This window comes from Gorilla gorilla, chromosome 4 (assembly GCF_029281585.2).
Source record: "Gorilla gorilla gorilla isolate KB3781 chromosome 4, NHGRI_mGorGor1-v2.1_pri, whole genome shotgun sequence".
Classification (NCBI taxonomy): domain Eukaryota; kingdom Metazoa; phylum Chordata; class Mammalia; order Primates; family Hominidae; genus Gorilla; species Gorilla gorilla.
The window spans coordinates 84,078,733-84,096,242 of NC_073228.2; the positions used below are offsets into that span (position 1 = coordinate 84,078,733).

Sequence of the window (17,510 nt, forward strand, 5' to 3'; positions counted from 1 at the left end):
GCTCGTTCCATAAGTCCTCCCCGTGCTTACTCTACTGGTTGGTGACTGAATCACAGGGTGGTGCTGGCTGCAGACATGGCTCCTATGTAAATATTGGCACGTTATAGGTAGTCTGTACGATTTTAATATTGGGCTGATACTGTTCTGTTTAAATAACCACAAACTATTGTATGATCATTTTAATGAAACAGATTATACATTTCTCCTACATCTGTCTTGTTACGTGTGTTCTGTATGATAGCATAACAGGGAATTTCAACTAATAAAGTTGTGAATAAACCACAGATAACTGTTGTGCCCGAGGAGGGCAGCAGTGGAATGTGGTAGAAGAAGGTGGAGGCTAGAGGCATTGAGGAGCTCCCGCTTCTCTAAGGCAGTGCAACCTCAAAACAAGGCCTACCAGCCCCTACTTATTAGGTAGAAGAAAATGCTGAAAAGAGAGACACGTTCAGTGTTCTGAAAATTTTTAGAAAGCATAATTTAAATGCAAAGTAATGATAATTATGACCACTTTTTTGTATCAGTTAACATTTTAGATTGTTCATATTTGTAATTTAAAATATCAGGTATAATGCAGATTAATTTACAAGTTTTTTTTCTTTTTTTGAGACGGAGTCTCGTTCTTCCCCAGGCTGGAGTGCAATGACACGATCTCGGGTCACTGCATCCTCCACCTCTTGAGTTCACGTGATTCTCCTGCCTCAGCCTTCTGAGTCGCTGGGACTATAGGCACACGCCACCATGCTTGGCTAATTTTTGTATTTTTAGTAGAGATGGGGTTTTGCCGTGTTGGCCAGGCTGGTCTCAAACTCCTGACCTCAGGTGATCCACCCATCTCAGCCTCCCAAAGTGCTGGAATTACAGGTGTGAGCCACCGCTCCCTGCAGTTTACAAGTAGTTTTAGTCATTAAAGGTTAATTAATTATACAAAAAATGTATCATATCTTTATAGTTTTTATAAAAATTACAGTAAAAGATATATATTTTACAGGTATAGTTATTACTTTATTTAATATATTTTATTTCCTGGTGTTTCCTTTTCCTTAAAAGACATTGAATCACTTATAATTTTAGTAGAATGGTAAATTGGTGCAAATTCTAGAAGTGAATTAGACTGAAACATCACTTAATCTGAACCCAATTAAACCCCACTCCTTTTTTTTCTTTTTAATAAGAATAAAGAGACAAGCTACTCAACAGATAGCTAAATTCTCTTCAAAGTTTAGCTTTCAGAGTGTGTCTTGGTGTCACTGTATTTTCAGTTCATATCCAATATATTTTATATCTTATGTACTCCATAATGAGATTTGATACTAGAATAATAATATGGAGCGTTATAGTGCTGATTCCTCAGAGTGTTTTATATAGTAGATGCTAGAATTTTCATCAGCATGAATTGAAATAAAATAGGTGTTCTGCTTAACTGTTGGTTTACCAGAAAATTTGACTATCACTCTTTTTCTTTCACCTCAGAGTAATCTAGATTTTATTTTAATGGTGTCAGTCTTTAACTGCAGTAAACATAAATGGATTCAAGCTGTGTAGTCCCTTTTTAAGCATTCCTTATTGAAACATCTCATCTAAATAAGGATTATCTGTGTTTTGCACTGTTGGTTTTTGGTAACTATACGTGAAGGAAAAATTAGGTAGGATGGCAGTAATTTTAAATGTTAAACATCCTAAGAGATGAACATGATAGTAGTTTTGAAATTCAGAAATTCCTTGGAAAAATATGATGGTTTCTTAATGACACCCTAAAGTCTACACTGCTCCCAAATGACCAAAATAACACTTTCAATTTTCTATAGCTTTAATATAATCTTTCTTTATATAGTATGTGAATTGTTTTTTAAATACAGTCTAATTTTCTTACCAATTTATACATTTTTAAATGTTCACCTTCCCCCAGTGACCATGACAACACTGGGAAATATGACCAGGCCCATAAAGCATGACACTAGTACAAAATTTCCTCAAGTTTATATATTGGGCATCCTAAACTTGAGTGTAGGTATGGGCAACATCAGCCGGTGGAGTGTGAGATGGCAGGGACTATGGTGAGCAGAGGAGTGTGTGCTCATGTGAGCGGGGTGGCAGCTGCTGGATGCATGGCAGGTCGCTGCTGTTGGGGAGTGCTGATTTCATGTTGTTGGTTCTTTCCATTTTTCATGAGAAGCCAGAGTTCTGGAATTTTGGATGAAATTTTCAGTTTAAAAATCACAGCAGCTTATTCAAATATTTAAAAAAATACTCTGTGATCCCAATAAAACATCCTCTAACAGGTAACTAGTTTTTAACCCATGTTAGGATATTTGTGGTAAATTAGGACTGAACAGTTTTAAATGGACTTTGTTTAGATTGTTTTGTTGGTTAGATATAGACAATACAGATAAATTTCAACCTGTAAGTCAGTATTAGGTTTCTTTTTTCTTTTCTTTCTAATATAAAATGCTTTGCAAATTTGCATGTTTTTCTTGCACAGGGGCCATGGTAATCTTTGTATCATTTCAATTTTAGTATGTGCGCTGCTGAAGTGAGTACGATATTCAGTTTCTTTATCTGGAAAATCAGCTTTGTAGGTTCCTTTTTCCTTAACTGTCCAAATATTTTATATGGGTTAATATATGTGTGTCCATGTGTCCATGTGTGCATGTGTATGTACCTACTAACTTAGAAGAACTTACAGTGATTATACGTTTGAGTCTTAAAAATGTATTCATTTATCTTTTTTTTAAATTGCAATTGCAGAATGTTTCCTATGGACTCAAAGCCTTCACTGTTAAACCCCACTGGATCTATACTAGTCTCATCTCCATTAAAACCAAATCCACTGGATCTGCCACAGCTTCAGCATCGAGCTGCTGTTATCCCACCAATGGTAAGTTTTTATTGTGAGGAAGAAAACTAAAGATGAAAAACTGAGACCTTTATAGACATATTTCTTCTGTTCTTTAATTGGTTCTTGATTTAAAAAATAGTGGTACAAAACATAACATGAAATTAATAATCGTAACCAATTCTAAGTATACAGTTCACTCGTGTTAAGTGTGTTAAGTATATTGACATTGTTTAGAAAATGATCCCCAGGACCTTTTCATCTTTCGAATGCGAAATTAATTAAACAACTCCTCTCTTCCTCCTGCCGCTTGCCACTGGTAACCACTGTTCTGCTTTCTGGTTCTATGAATTTAACACACAGTTTAGATACCAGTGAACTGTTCTTTCCCACAATACTTACTATACCAAATGTATGGGCTTTTTTCTCACACCAACGAATTCTCTACCTCTTTGGTCACCAGCTAGGTTCCTACAGTTCAGTTCAATTCGGACACCAACTACCTGGCATAATCATCTAATACCACAAGTGTAAGGGCTCAGTACCACAAGGCTACCCCCATTTCTGATGCCAGTTCTATAGGTATTGGGTCCCCAGGTTACTCACACTTCTGACTAGGCTGCAGACTGGGGATTCCTCCGACTCTCCTCGTCAGGTTCCATAATTTGCTAAAATGCCTCAGAGAACTTAGGAAAATGCTTTACTTATAATTACTAGTTCATTATAAGGGATATAACTCAGAAACAGCCAAATGGAAGAGATGGATCGGGCAAGGTGTGCAGAAGGGGTGTGGAGCTTCTGTCTCCTCTCTAGGTCTGCCTCCCTCCCAGCAACTCCACGTGTTCACCAGCCTGGAAACTCTTAAAACCCCATCATTTGGGGTTTTTATGAAGGCCTCATCACATAGGTATGAATGATTAAATCATTGGCCATTGGTGATGGGTGCATGAACCTTTAGCCCCTCTCCTCTCCCTGGAGGGTTGGGGGTGGGGTGAGCTGGATGGAGCTGAAAGTTCCAGCCCTTGCTGGGCATGGTGGTGCCCAACAGTAGTCCCAGCCCTGTATTCCCAGCTATTTGGGAGGCTGAGGCAAGAGGATTGCAAGTTCAAACCCAGTCTGGGCAAAATATTAAGAGACATCATACCCCAATCCCCAAAGAAGTTCTAGCCTCCTGCCTTGTGGTTTTTTGGGCTGTCAGCCCTTATCCTGAGGCAATCTAGAGGCCCCAGCCAGGAGTCATCTTGTTAGCATACAAAAGACACTCTTACTGCTCTGGAAATTCTAAGGATTTGGAACAAAAAAAGTCTTTGGGAGAAGGACCAAATATTTAATTTTTATTGTACCACATTATGTCATATAAATGAAATCATACAGTATTTGTCATTTTGTGATAGGCTTATTTCACTCAGCATAATGTCCTCCAGGTATACTTAGCAGGTGCCAGAATTTCTTTATTTTTAAAGGCTGAATAATACTCCATTGTATCTGTATACCACATTTTATTCATTCATCCATTCATAGACATTTGGATTGCTTCCACCTCTGGACTGTTGTGACTAGTACCTGTATGGTCAGTCCTTGATTTTAGTACCTTGGTTTTTCTTACATCCTCTTGTGCTGGGCTTGGGTTAGGGAGTGCTAAGACATATGGGAGAGAAGGGTAGGAAGATGCTGAGTCTAACTTTGAGTAAACTCTTTGAGATAACCAAAGGTTATATCCTTAGTACATTGCTTTTTCAAATGACTTGTGATGATTGATTGAAACAGTCATTTCCAGTTAAGAAAAAAAAAGAAATATAATGCTCTAGCCGTAAATATTAGTAAGTCCTGTTTTTGTTTGTAACCACAGCAATAAGGAGCCATAAAACAGTAGTAGCATTAAGCATGTAATTAGGTTTTGAATAGTTAGAATAAATTGTAGAGATTATGGCTAACTCCAGTATACAATTTCAAGTCTAGTTTATTTTTATATTTTACCTTAATAATCTACAGATTTCAAGTATATTTTATTTATATTTTACCTTAATAATCTGTAAAATTTGACTCATTTTTGATACTGAATTCCAATCTTGGGTATTGTTCTTTTCTTTAGTTATTTTCTGTTTATTCAAATATTTAAAGCTCTTGCTTTATTCAAAAATGTGTTTTCTATCTCAAATAATAAGTGGTAAAAGTTTTTAATTGTGTACTTACCACAAAAAGATCATTAAACATTTGTTCATTCACTGACTCATTCAAATGGACACTTATTGAGTGATTAGTTTAAGACAATGTTCTTAATATTGTGGAGAGTATTTATATATTATAGCCTCTGATTTCAAAAAACGTATGGACTGGTCTGCATAATAAGGCAAATAGGCTGGGTGTGGTGGCTCACGCCTGTAATCCCAACACTTTTGGGAGGCCGAGGTGGGTGGATCACTTGACCGCAGGAGTTCCAAGACCAGCTTGGGCAACATGGCGAAACCCTGTCTCTCCAAAAAAAAACAAAAAAAATTTAGCTCTGCATGGTGCCATGCGCCTGTGTTTGGGAGGCTGAGGTGGAAGGATTCCTTGAGCTCGAGAGTTTGAGGTTGTGGTGAGGTGAGATGGCACCACTGCACTCTAGCCTGGGTGAAAAAGCGAGACACTGTCTCAAAAAAAAGGCATTAAAAAAATTATTGTAAAGGTTAAAATGAATTAAAATGCGATGCTCTATTAGGTTAAAAAATACTATGGATGTTTTGGAGAAGAGGGAGTGTCTTCTTAATTAGAAACTTACAGAAGACTGCATAAGAAATAATATTTTCATTGGATCAAAACAGCTCATTTGGCGTTATAGCAAAAGGAGGAAAAGCTATGTTTATATGGAAGACAAAGCACAAAGGCAAGAAAGTTATGGGTTTTAGGATCAGTGAATACTACTACTTACGCTAGCGGAAAAACTATGGAAGTCTTAAGTTACCAGATTCTAAAAAAAGTCAGACCTCTAGGGCTTTCTAGGGATATTTGTTATTCATGAGGTATTTAATCCTGGACTGTGTTCTGGGCTATTTTTTTAAGTATTGGACAAAACAGCTTGGGTTGTTTTCTTCATAAAGTCAGAGAGACAGAAAAATAAAACAGTTTCAAACTGGCAAATACTGTGTACTGTGAAAGCAGTGAACAGGCCTCAATGAGAAGGAAAACAGGGAGGGTATCACCATGTTTTATTGGATGGTTATGGATGGCCTATCTTAAGGAACAGTCCATTTCTATCCTAAGGGAATGGCTATGTGAATGAGTTGGTTGTGGGAGAGGAGGAGATTGATTAGTCAAGGATGGCTGCCAGGTTTCTGGCTGAAGCACCTGGGGGTTCCATGTCTAAAATGGAGAGCAACTGAAGAAGAATGGAGTTTAAAAAATGGGAAGTTCCCTTTAACATAAGTTCTGAGCTTCCTTGAGATATCTCAAGTGGAGTTGTTAGGTAGGCCATTTTATATAAGTGTGGAACTTGGAGAAAGTGTCTTGAGGAAGTAGAAAATTTGTGAATCATTAACAAATGGATGACATTTAAATCAACATAAATGGATGTGATCCGCCAGGCACGGTGGCTCATACCTGTAATTCCAGCATTTTGGGAGACTGAGGCGAGTGGATCACTTGAGGCCAGGAGTTCGAGACCAGCCTGGCCAACATGGCAAAACCCCTTCGCTACTAAAAAAAAATAGAAAAATTAGTCGGGTGTGGTGGTGCACACCTGTAATCCCAGCTACTTGGGAGGCTGAGGCAGGAGAATTGCTTGAACCCGGGAGGTGGGCGTTCCAGCGAGCCAAGATTGCACCATTGCACTGCAGCCTGGGCAACAGAGTGAGACTATGTCTCAAAAAAAAAAAAAAAAAAAAAATATATATATATAAATGGATCTGATCCCTGGTGAAAGAGAGATGAGGGATGGGACCTAGGGCCACAAGGGACTTGGCTGCCATAAATTAGAATCAGACAGATGTGTTGTAATTTCTGATTTTTGATTTCTGTTATTACAGCTTGTGTGATTTATATTGTGATCAGTTCTGAAAGAAAACGAGGTCTTGCTGTGTTGCCCAGGCTGGAGTGCAGTGATGCAATCTCAGCCCACTGCAACCTCTGCCTCCCAGGCTCAAGTGATTCTCATGTGTCAGCCTCCCGAGTAGCTGGGACTACAGGCATGCCTCACCGCACCCAGCTAAATTTTTGTATATTTGGTACAAAGATACGAAATACCAGCCAGGCTGGTCTTGAACTCCCGACCTCAGGTGATCTGCCTGCCTCGGCCTCCCAAAGTGATGGGATTACAGGCGTGAGCCACTGCAATGCCTTAAGCATTATTCTTGAAGATAACTTTGATTAAAAAATGATAAAATCAATTCAACCAATAACATGACAGAAATAAGCATTACATTACTTGTAAGAGATGGCAATTATTACATTGGTTGTTTGCATATTTCGATTTATTTTCTTCCTGTAGGTATCCTGCACCCCATGTAACATACCAATTGGAACCCCAGTGAGCGGCTATGCTCTCTACCAGCGACACATTAAAGCAATGCATGAGTCAGCGCTCCTGGAGGAGCAGCGGCAGAGACAAGAACAGATAGATTTGGAATGTAGAAGTTCTACAAGTCCATGTGGCACATCCAAGAGTCCAAACAGAGAGTGGGAAGGTAGGTAGATAGAGCTATCACCAAGAGAACTTTTATGAAGGGAAATAAAGCTAAACCCAAAAGCAGTGTCCATTGTGCTTTGTAAGTTGTCAACCTCCCAATTGATTATTATATTTGTCCTAACAGACACAGTTCCTTAAATTGACCTTAAACTATGAAGAAATGTTAGTATTATTAACTACTAAAGGATGCCAGTAACATTTTTAATAGCATTCTAGTTAATGTGAATTTTCTGATATTCATCTTTATGCTGGAAGACATTATAAAGTTATGCTTTATGTTCCATTCATCTGAATTTTCAGAGTAAGTGAGAATTGTTGTCCTGTTCTTGAAGCAAATCACCTTCAAGTATTACAGTGTAATATTCACATTCTCTGGTAGATGAGAGACACAACTTTGTGTAGTGGATATTTCCAATCAGACGCTGGCTAAGCCTTCACCTTGGCATTTGCCAGCTGTGTGGCCACAGGCAAGTCACTTAACCTTTCATAGCTTTAGTTTTCTCATCTGTAAAATGAAAATAATAGTACACATCTACCTTGCTGTGGTTGTAAAGTTAAGGAAGGAGCATTCGGTATTATTATATAACAGGTGGCTCTGCATTATTTTATGTATAATGTAGCATGTTATTACATATTAATTAGTGTATTAGTACTGTATATACACAGTAGATAGTATGGAGGTACCTGTTTTCATTGTTACATCACTGTTTTTATTTCAAGTGATGGATTTGAGTTGGTCCGTTGCTGTTTTAGTTGGTGTGTGATACACTTTTACTTTCTTTAAAAAAAGAAGAAAGGGGTGGTTTTTATGTTTTAATACATTCTTCTGACATGGTTAGAAGAATTGGCACATGTTTCTGGTTAAGAATGAGTTTATAGTCTACTTATATGCTACGATATGCTTAGAATATCAGAATACTGAAATAGTCTGAATGATTCAGAAGATTCTTTACAGTACTTTATTTAGCTAAATAAGAGCTATTAGCTTTACAATGCCATGCATTCCAAGGGTTATTTAATATAAAATAGGAACTGTGGTACTTAACTGATCCTGCTGACTCTGCCCAGATCACACCAATATTGAGTTATTAGTTGCCTAATACACTGAACCTCTTATGTTAGAGTTTTAAATTTAAACTTGTTAATCTTTTAAACATAAATCTTGTGCTAGGAAAAATGTGAACCAGAATGATAATATCCACCAAGGAATATAAAAGGCACTAAATGAATATTTCCTTGAATGAAGGTAGAAATATTGATAACTTTTAGGCTTTAACTCTGTTGGGTCTAGGGCATTCTTAATCACTAGTTCTGTAATTGACACAACATGTACTCAGTAATTACACCTTAAAGGAATGAATTATAAATGAATGACATAATGGAGATATCCTTATCGTGTTTCACTACAGGGTATTAATGGACTTATCGCAGGTGTTTGTCTTTTGAACATTCGAATTATGAGGAAATCCGTCAGTGGAAAATGATACTTTAGAGAATAAAAGTCTCTGGATGTATTCCTTACATTAATTATTTAGGATAGATTTTGTGAAGAAGTAGTAAAAGTTAGAAAAATGACATTCAGATGGTATCATTTGTTGAACTTATGACAAGGCATAACATCATTGTTAGTAATATCTGGGTCATTTAAATATGGATATCATAATTTTAAAGCCTCAATATCTTTTGTTGGTCTGCTTTATAAAATGAGTTGTATTTGGGAACTGAAGAAACTGAACCAGGCTGGAGCCCCAAATTCTGAGACTCCAAACTGTGAATTGTATTTCTCTGTGTTAGTCACATTAATACACGTGGTTTAGATCTCAGTGGTATCCTAATTTTTAATCATAATTCAGTCATCTTAAAATCAAATTGTAATTATACTTTTGATTAGTATGACATTAAGAATTTTACAGTTTGGTCGAAGGTGATGCTCTACAAAGTAGGGAAAGTTTATCCAAAGGTTGTTTTGTTTTAGCTAATCTCCCTAGTGTATTCATCCTGTAATTTGTTTAACAAGTACCAGAAGTTTTTCCTTGAGTCTATCCTGTAGTTCAGTGTATAGGATAACCTTTCAAATAACATTTAAATGTTTGCAGTTAAGATGCTTGTGTCTAGAATGTTTGACAAAAATGGTTTAAATTTAACCTCATAGAACAGTTTATAGAATGTGAAGAATAGTGATAGTATGGATTTATGTATAAAGTATCACCAAATATTGGTACAGTCCACCTGAATTAGGGCCATGGTTTTTACTTTTCCCTTCATGGTCTCTTTTAGCAAGTAACAGGCAGCACTTGTTGTCCAACTATTTGGTTGTATTTATTTCTCTTAATGTGAATGGTATAAATAATTATTGTAGGTATGCCTGTTTTAAGTTGCTTAAAGCTTTTCCCATCTGTAGAAAAGGTTGAAAAAAAACCTTAGAGAATTGTTTTCACTTACCAGTAACATTTATACGAGTTGACCTCTGCTTTACTGATAACTTTTAAGCCTCTTTTCTACAGTGAAGGAACTCAAACTTAAGCATATGGCGGTAGAGTTAGAATTGAACTTCTAATGCAAATTTAACAAAATTATGCAATTAAAATAAGAGTTAATGCTTCTATGTAACTGACCCTAGTTTGTTGCATGTTTATTTTGTTGCTGTTGCTGTTGCTGTTTTTCTTTTCCTGCTCTGGGTACATGGTGATTTAAATAGCTGTGTTTAGAACCATCCAATTTCCATCATTTAAAAAAAAAAAAAACCACTACTATGACCAGTGGATTTTTTTTTTAAAACATAGTTATAAACTTACTGGAAATGGTAAAATAATCAGACATTGGATTTTTAATACATTATCATATTAAATTATCTAGGAAAGAAGTGGTGATTTTCTTTTGGAGTTGGTTATTTCATAAATCTGTTTTCTCAGTATTAGGACACTTACTCTAATTCATTATATTAATATGTCAAAGAAGGAAAAAGTACCATCGTCTTGATGGATACACCAGAGACATCTGAAATTCCACACCCAGTCCTTTAGTGAGACACTATTGCCCTGTGGTTTAGAGCTAACGGTCCGGAATTACACTGCTTTTAAAAAAATCGCTGGTAGACCTTGATTGGGCAATTAGATGTGATTTTTCTGAGCCTCAGTTTCCTCATCTGTAAAATGGTATTAATAATCACATTGGTCTTGAGGGCTAAATAGATATTGTATGTAATGCACACTGCCTAGCACTTGAATATCAGTTGATATTTTTGTAATTGTTTCTGATTTTTAAAAGCACCTTACAAAAGATAGTGTAGTAAGGAAATAAGAGGTTTAGGTATTTGAAGGGAAAAGACAGATTATTTACAGGATAAGATTATTCACCTAGAAAGCCTAAAAGAATCAACTGAAAAGTTATTAGAGCTAAAAGGAAAGTTCATTAGGTTTTTCAGAAAAAATTATTACACAGAAATCCGCATCTTTCCTGTATGTCTGCAGTAATCAGGTTTATTTATATAAACTCATATATATAAAAGAGATGGTTTTCTTACCAATATGACATATCTAGGAATAATTTTTAACAAGCAATGGATGGAACTATCTGACAAAAACAAGATTTCTCAACTAGAAAACTCATTATTATAAAATGTCGTCACCTGTGTTTATTCATAAATTTAATACAAGTCTAATGAAAATTCCAGTTATTCTTTGTTTTGAGAGGAAGTACTCAATGATTTTAAATTTAGATTTACTTGGAAAGATAAATGGATACAACTAGGTAATGAAAATAATAAATAAAATGAGTGGGAATTTATTCTGACAGACATTAAAATGCTACAAATCTAAGTGGTCAGGGTTACAAATGAGTTTTACTTTGTGCTTTTTTGATTTTCAAAAATTACAGATGTTTCATTTTAAAAAGAAACTATATATTTTAAAGTCTTAAATATGACTGCATTTCTGGCGTGCCCTTTAAAATATTTAAAGTTTCTTTATGCTTTATGTGGAGATAACTTACATGATAAGTAATTTTCATTAGTATTATTGTAGTTATATTCATGGTTTTTATAAGCTTATGTAGGATTTTTGAATTAGTTTGATCTGCATCTTTTGAAAGCCTTCTTCCATTTCTTAATTAAATATATTTCTGTGAATATTAGCAAGGAGTGAGCTTCAACAGGCTAATTATAAGACTTGTGAAATCCTCGCAAAGCTAATAACCTCCAGTCAGGCCAGATTTGAATTAACAGAATTGCTTGATAATCTGATGTTTGCCTGTTGTGATTTTATTGCATGTGAAAACACTTGATTCTCCTTAAGAGGAAAGAGAAGTTCTTGTTCCTTTAAAGGGAAAACTCGTAAATGAATTTTTGAGGATACACAGGAGATTTAGATTTACAGGATTTCTTAACTTCTCTGTGGGTGAATTTTGCCCCCAGGAGTTTTAGACTTTAATGTTAGTTTATAGTCGGATCGGCCCCTGGATGGTGTGGGCTTGGTCCTTTCACACTTACTATTTTAATTTGGGGTTCTTCCCTTATTTTGATAACTTTAACTTTCATAGGAAAATCAGTCGCCTATATGCCTTATGCTGAGGTCAAACGTGCTCTAGAACAGGAAGCACAGATGCACAATACTGCAGCAAGGTCAGCCTCACCGTGTAGGCTTTCTCCAAGAGAAGTCAGTAAAGCCGCTCCACAGCCTGATATGAGTGCAGCCCGCTATAGTGTCCCGCCAGGTAAATATCACTCCTCTGTGCAGTGGCTGCTGGCCATCCACCCACAGATGTTCCACGTGGGTGGTTTAATCTCGTGAATGAACTGCTCTTCCAGGACGTGTCCTTGCTGTTTCAGAATGACTTTGTTTCTCTGCGTTCCATCATCAGTTGTATTTAGTTGAGTTCACTGGGCCACTGGGAAATTTGTGTTCACACATTTATACTGTGACATTGACTGGCTCTTCCTTTAAGAAGAGTACATGAATTTGTAAAAGTCTTGAGATCTCCCCATCCCCAAAATTCAAGTGTTCTGTGAGAGCCGGAATCAGTAAATGTTTCTCAATATGCAAGATGCAAAAAGGATGTATAACTGGTTGTCAGTCATGTCTGCGCATTCTCTGAAGTAGTGTTATCAGCTGTTTTTAAGAAGTACCCTAAGAGTGATTGGCAAGAGAGAAAAAATTTTTGAAGACTGATGTTTGCTATGCTAAGCAGAAGTTTGAAATAAGCATCAGCTTGAAAGCTGTGGTTTGAAAGGGAGTTGAATATTTCAACCCCACAAATAGTATTTGTGACTTAAATATGTATACAGGCTTACGTGAATGAGAAATTTAAAATAGAAATGTTCATTGTTGGTTTCATCTTACATTTTTTAATTAGTGATTTAAAAATTCAGGAATGACTGAGAGAGGTAACATGTTGTAAACTAGGAAATGGACTATTTTAAAATCATTTTTCTTTCCTTTTAAAAGTCCTTCAGCCTGCTCCACATCAAGTGATAACTAATCTCCCTGAAGGCGTTCGGCTTCCGACAACTCGACCAACCAGGCCACCGCCCCCTCTCATCCCGTCATCCAAAACCACAGTGGCTTCAGAAAAACCATCTTTTATAATGGGAGGCTCCATCTCACAGGTGAAACGACTTCTCTTTACAGTAGATTTCTTGTTGAATATGGCTTTGTTAAAACTTGTCCTCCCTCCTCGCACTGATTTGTCAGAGTTCTAATAAATAATAATCTGTCTGAATATGAAGTTTCAAGAGATAATGACCAGAAAATGCAGCAGTCACTGTACTCTTGCCACAAATCAGAACTTTCAGTGAGTTATGTACCCAGATTGAGTGGTCATAGCATACCACCTATTTAATTACACTTGGCACTTGGCATACCACTTGGTTTAATTTACATCACTCTAAACTTACCAAGTTTTAAACTTAGTTTCAAACAGTAGAATATTTGTTTACTAACATATGGTAAAGGCTCTAAATATTAAATTGTAGGTGGTTAGTATTATAATTTATTCTGACTTTGGCCACTAAATCTTTTTTCTGGTTCATTACTTTTTAAAAAATTGAGATATGGTCTGGTCTTCACAGTTTCATCAGTTTTGACTAACTGTACATCAGTGGTCACACCCCTGTCAACTTATTGAACACTTCCATCACTTCAGAAAGTTTTCTCATGTTCCTTCCCAGGCCATCTCCCCTTCCTCTGCCTGAAGCAACCACTATTTGATTTCCTGTTGTTGTAGATTAGTTTTGCCTTTTCTAGAACTTCCTGTGAATGGAATCAAACATGGTGTACTCTTTTGTGTCTGTCTTCTTTAACCCAGCATAATGGTTTTAGGGAATTCATCCAGGATTTTATGTAATCAGTAGTTTCTTCCTTTTTATTGCTGAGTAATACCAGTTTGTTTATCCATTCTCCTGTTGATGAAAACCTGAGCTATTTCCAGTTTTTGGCAGCTATGAATAAAGCTGGGCATTCTTGTAATGGGTTCTTTGTGGACATATGTTTTTATTTTTCTTGTACAATTACCTGGGAGTGGAATTACTAGGTTTGTGTATGTTTTATACTTTTCCAGAATGGTTCTACAATTTTATGCTGCCACTAGCAATGTATGAGACGTGATTGCTCCATTTGCTGTTGTCAAGTCTTGGTCATTTTAGTCATACTTGGTGTGTAATAATATCTTATTATGGTTGTATTTTACATTTCCCTGACAACAAACAATGTTGGGCACTTTTCATGTGCTTATTGGCCATTTGTACACCTATGAAGTGACTATTTAAGTCTGATTATCTGTTTCTACTGGGTCTTTTTGATACTGTGTTGTAGATCTTTATTATGGTTGAAAGTTCTCTGTTAGATATATGTATTACAAATATTTTCTCTGTTTTTTGTCTGTTTATTTTCTTACTGGTATTTTGATGAGAAGTTTCAAATTTTTATATAGTCTAAATATATATACACACTTTTTTCTCCTATGATTAGTTTTATTTTGCTAAGAAATCCTGGCCTGCTCCAAGGTTGTGAGATATTCGCCTGTGTTTTCTTCTGAAAGCTTTATAATTTTGGCTTTTATATTGAGGCCTGTGACCAGTCTCAAATTAATTTTTGTGTATAGTATGAGGTCAGGATTAACATTCATCTTTATTTAAATTTCTAGTTGAAAAATAGCACCAGTTGAAAAGTCTTTTACTCATTTGATCGCTTTAGTTCCTTTGTTAGAAATCATTTGACAGTATATATGGGTCTGTTTCTGCACTGTCTCCATGCTGTTCCACTGATCTACTTGTTCATCCTTTTGTCAGTACCACAGTCTTGATTACTGTAGCTTTATTGTAAGTCCTGAAATCATGTAGTATAAGTGTTCAGTGTTTTTGTTTTTCAAGATTGTTTTGACTATTTGATGTCTTTTGCATTTTCATATAAATTATATAATCAGCTTATCAATGTCTGTCTCCCCCCTTTTTTTTGGTTCCCAAGTTTTATTCAAGAACTCATACAAAACATTCCAGGTAAATGAGTTATAATCCTCATCTTCCTTCTCTTTGTCCTGGTTAATTTGGAAGTAACACAATCCGAAATTCTCTTGGCTATTAGCAGCTACGCACAACCAATCACATAGCTTATTCTTCAGATATTTTTTGATGAGCTATTTCAAATACCCTTTGGAAAAAGGCACCTCAGAAGTTACGGTGCTTGTGTTCTTGCTCCTTTCAATAGTTACTACCCCTCCACCAAGATTCCCAGCTTTTCCGTTCACTTTAATTCTGTCTTGGAGAAACTGCTCACAATTGGCAGCATCATCTGCGGGGTAGATCCAGTCAAGGGTATACTTCAGAACCTGCTTTTTTTCTTTTTTTGCCCCCACTTTTTCATGGGCACCTGGCGGCAGCAGAGGCAGAACAATCTGTTTGTCAGTCTACTTAAAGAAAAAAAATTCTGCTGGGATCTCTTCTCTTCTCTTTTTTTTTCTTTTCTTTCGCCACTTCATTTATTTTATTTGCAGGAGTTGAAACATGTTTTAAGGGAGATGTTTATTTCCCCCCCAAACATGAATCATTTAAGTAAAACCAACTTAACTATAGAAATGTAGCAAAGTAAGGGGAAAGTAGCACAAACCACCCAAGAGGCAAAGGTTGTGGGGAAGAGGTGGGTGCAGTGAGCATATAACATATGCGTAAATGCTTTATGATTCACCTGCTCAGCACCGCCTCCCCAGAAGGCGAGCATAGGGAACTATTTTACGAGGATGTTTCCCCCCAAACATCTGAGAATGCTTCAAATTATAGTTTAAGGTTTAAAAGACCAAAAAAAAAAAAGAAAAAACCATGAACCACCCATCTGCTGGGATTTTTGTTGGGATTGTATTAAATCTATAGATCAATTTGAGGTAGAAATGGAAATCTTACATCGAATCTTCTAATCTATGAACTTGTATATCTGTATCTCTCAGCAGCGCTTTAAAGTTTTCACTTTAGAGATTTGTACGTTTTGTTTGATTTATATTTGGCTATTTTGATTCCTTTAAATTTTGTTTTTGTTTTTGTTTTTTTTTTTTGGACAAAGTCTTGCTTTGCAGTAGTGTGATCATAGCTCACTGTAGCCTCCAACTCCTGGGCTCAAGCAATCCTCCCACCTCAGCCTTCTGAGTGGCTAGGAATTTTTTTTTTTTTCCTTTTTTTGAGACAGAGTCTTGCTCTGTTGCCCAGGCTGGAGTGCAGTGACGCGATCTCGGCTCACTGCAACCTCCGCCTCCCAGTTTCAAACGATTCTCCAGCCTCAGCCTCCCAAGTAGCTGGGACTACAGGCGCACGCCACCCTGTCTGGCTAATCTTTTTGTATTTTTAGTAGAGACGGGGTTTCACCATGTTGGCCAGGATGGTCTTGATACAGGAATACTGAATAGTGAATTGGTGAACATGGACATGAATTTCTTGTTGCTCATCTTAGAAGGAAGGCATTCAGTATTTTACTGTTAGGCAGAATGTTAAGTTTTTCATGGATGTCTTTCATCAGATTGAAGATGTTTCCTTCCGTTCTTAGTTTGCTGAGACCCACCCCCACCCCTAGTTCTTATATTTTTTTAGCTCCAGAATTTCTATTTTGTTCTTTTTAATGATTTCTTTCTCTTTGTTGGTGTTCTCTATCTGGTGAAGTATCATTCTTGTACTTTCTTCTTTTTTTTTTCTTTTTCTCCTAAAACAATTCTGTTGCTCAGGCTGGAGTGCAGTGGCATGATCTTAGCTCACTGTAGCATCAGTCTCCTGGGCTCAATCCTGCCTCAGCATCCTGAGTAGCTGGAACTACAGGCATGCATCACTATGCCTGGCTTTTAATTTTTTTTTTTATTTTTTATAGAGACAGAGTCTTAATATCTTGTTAAGGCTGGTCTCAGACTCTTGGCCTCAAGCTATCCTCCTGCCTGGGTTTCCCAAAGTGTAAGGATTAAAGAAGGCAGGCCACTGCACCTGGCCTCCTTTAATTTAGAGATGGTTTATTTTAGTTCTTGGAATACATTTATAATAGCTGATTTAAAGTCTTTATTCCTGAGCCCAAAGCTCAGGAATATTTTCTGTTCCCTGCTCTGTTTCATATGTATGGCTCACACTTTCATGTTTCTTTGCGTATCTTATAATTTTTGGTCAAAAACTGGACATTTTGTATAATGTAGCAACTCTGGAACTTGGATACCCCCCACCCCCACTTTTCTTTTCAGAGCTTGTTGTTTCTTTTGGCTGTTATTATTTGCTTAGTGACTTTTCTTAACTAATTCTGTAAAGTCTGTATTATTTGTTGTGTGTAGCCACTGAAGTCTGATTAACTTAGTGATCAGCTAATGATTAGACAGACATTTCCTTAAATGTCTAAAATCAGTAAAATCAGCCTTTGCTGAGGGGCGCTCTTTATGTGTTGGGCACTAAACAGCTTTGCCTTAGTCTTTACTTCCTGGCGTGCAGAGCCTTAAGGGCAGCCTAAGTTGGGAGCAGTGGGGCCTTCCCATGTCTTTCCTAGGCATATTCATAGCCTTGCACAT

General features: G+C 36.7%; 1 protein-coding gene and 1 non-coding gene across 19 annotated transcripts in view; one reads left to right on the forward strand and one right to left on the reverse strand.

Moving 5' to 3' along the window:
- NCOR1 (nuclear receptor corepressor 1) overlaps nt 1-17,510 on the forward strand; it is a 184,114-nt gene that overhangs the window by 114,914 nt on the left and 51,690 nt on the right. For 9 of the 18 annotated variants that reach the window (XM_055386110.2, XM_055386104.2, XM_055386116.2 and 6 more), the window contains 4 exons: nt 2,749-2,878; nt 7,302-7,497; nt 12,036-12,209; nt 12,941-13,101. In XM_055386110.2, the coding sequence (XP_055242085.2) occupies nt 2,749-2,878; nt 7,302-7,497; nt 12,036-12,209; nt 12,941-13,101 (661 nt within the window). The remainder of the gene's footprint in view (nt 1-2,748; nt 2,879-7,301; nt 7,498-12,035; nt 12,210-12,940; nt 13,102-17,510) is intronic. The other 9 variants (XM_055386121.2, XM_055386127.2, XM_055386126.2 and 6 more) reach the window with 1 other exon arrangement.
- LOC115934791 (U6 spliceosomal RNA) lies at nt 2,438-2,541 on the reverse strand. The gene has a single exon (XR_004070541.1). It is a non-coding gene; the product is annotated as a U6 spliceosomal RNA (small nuclear RNA).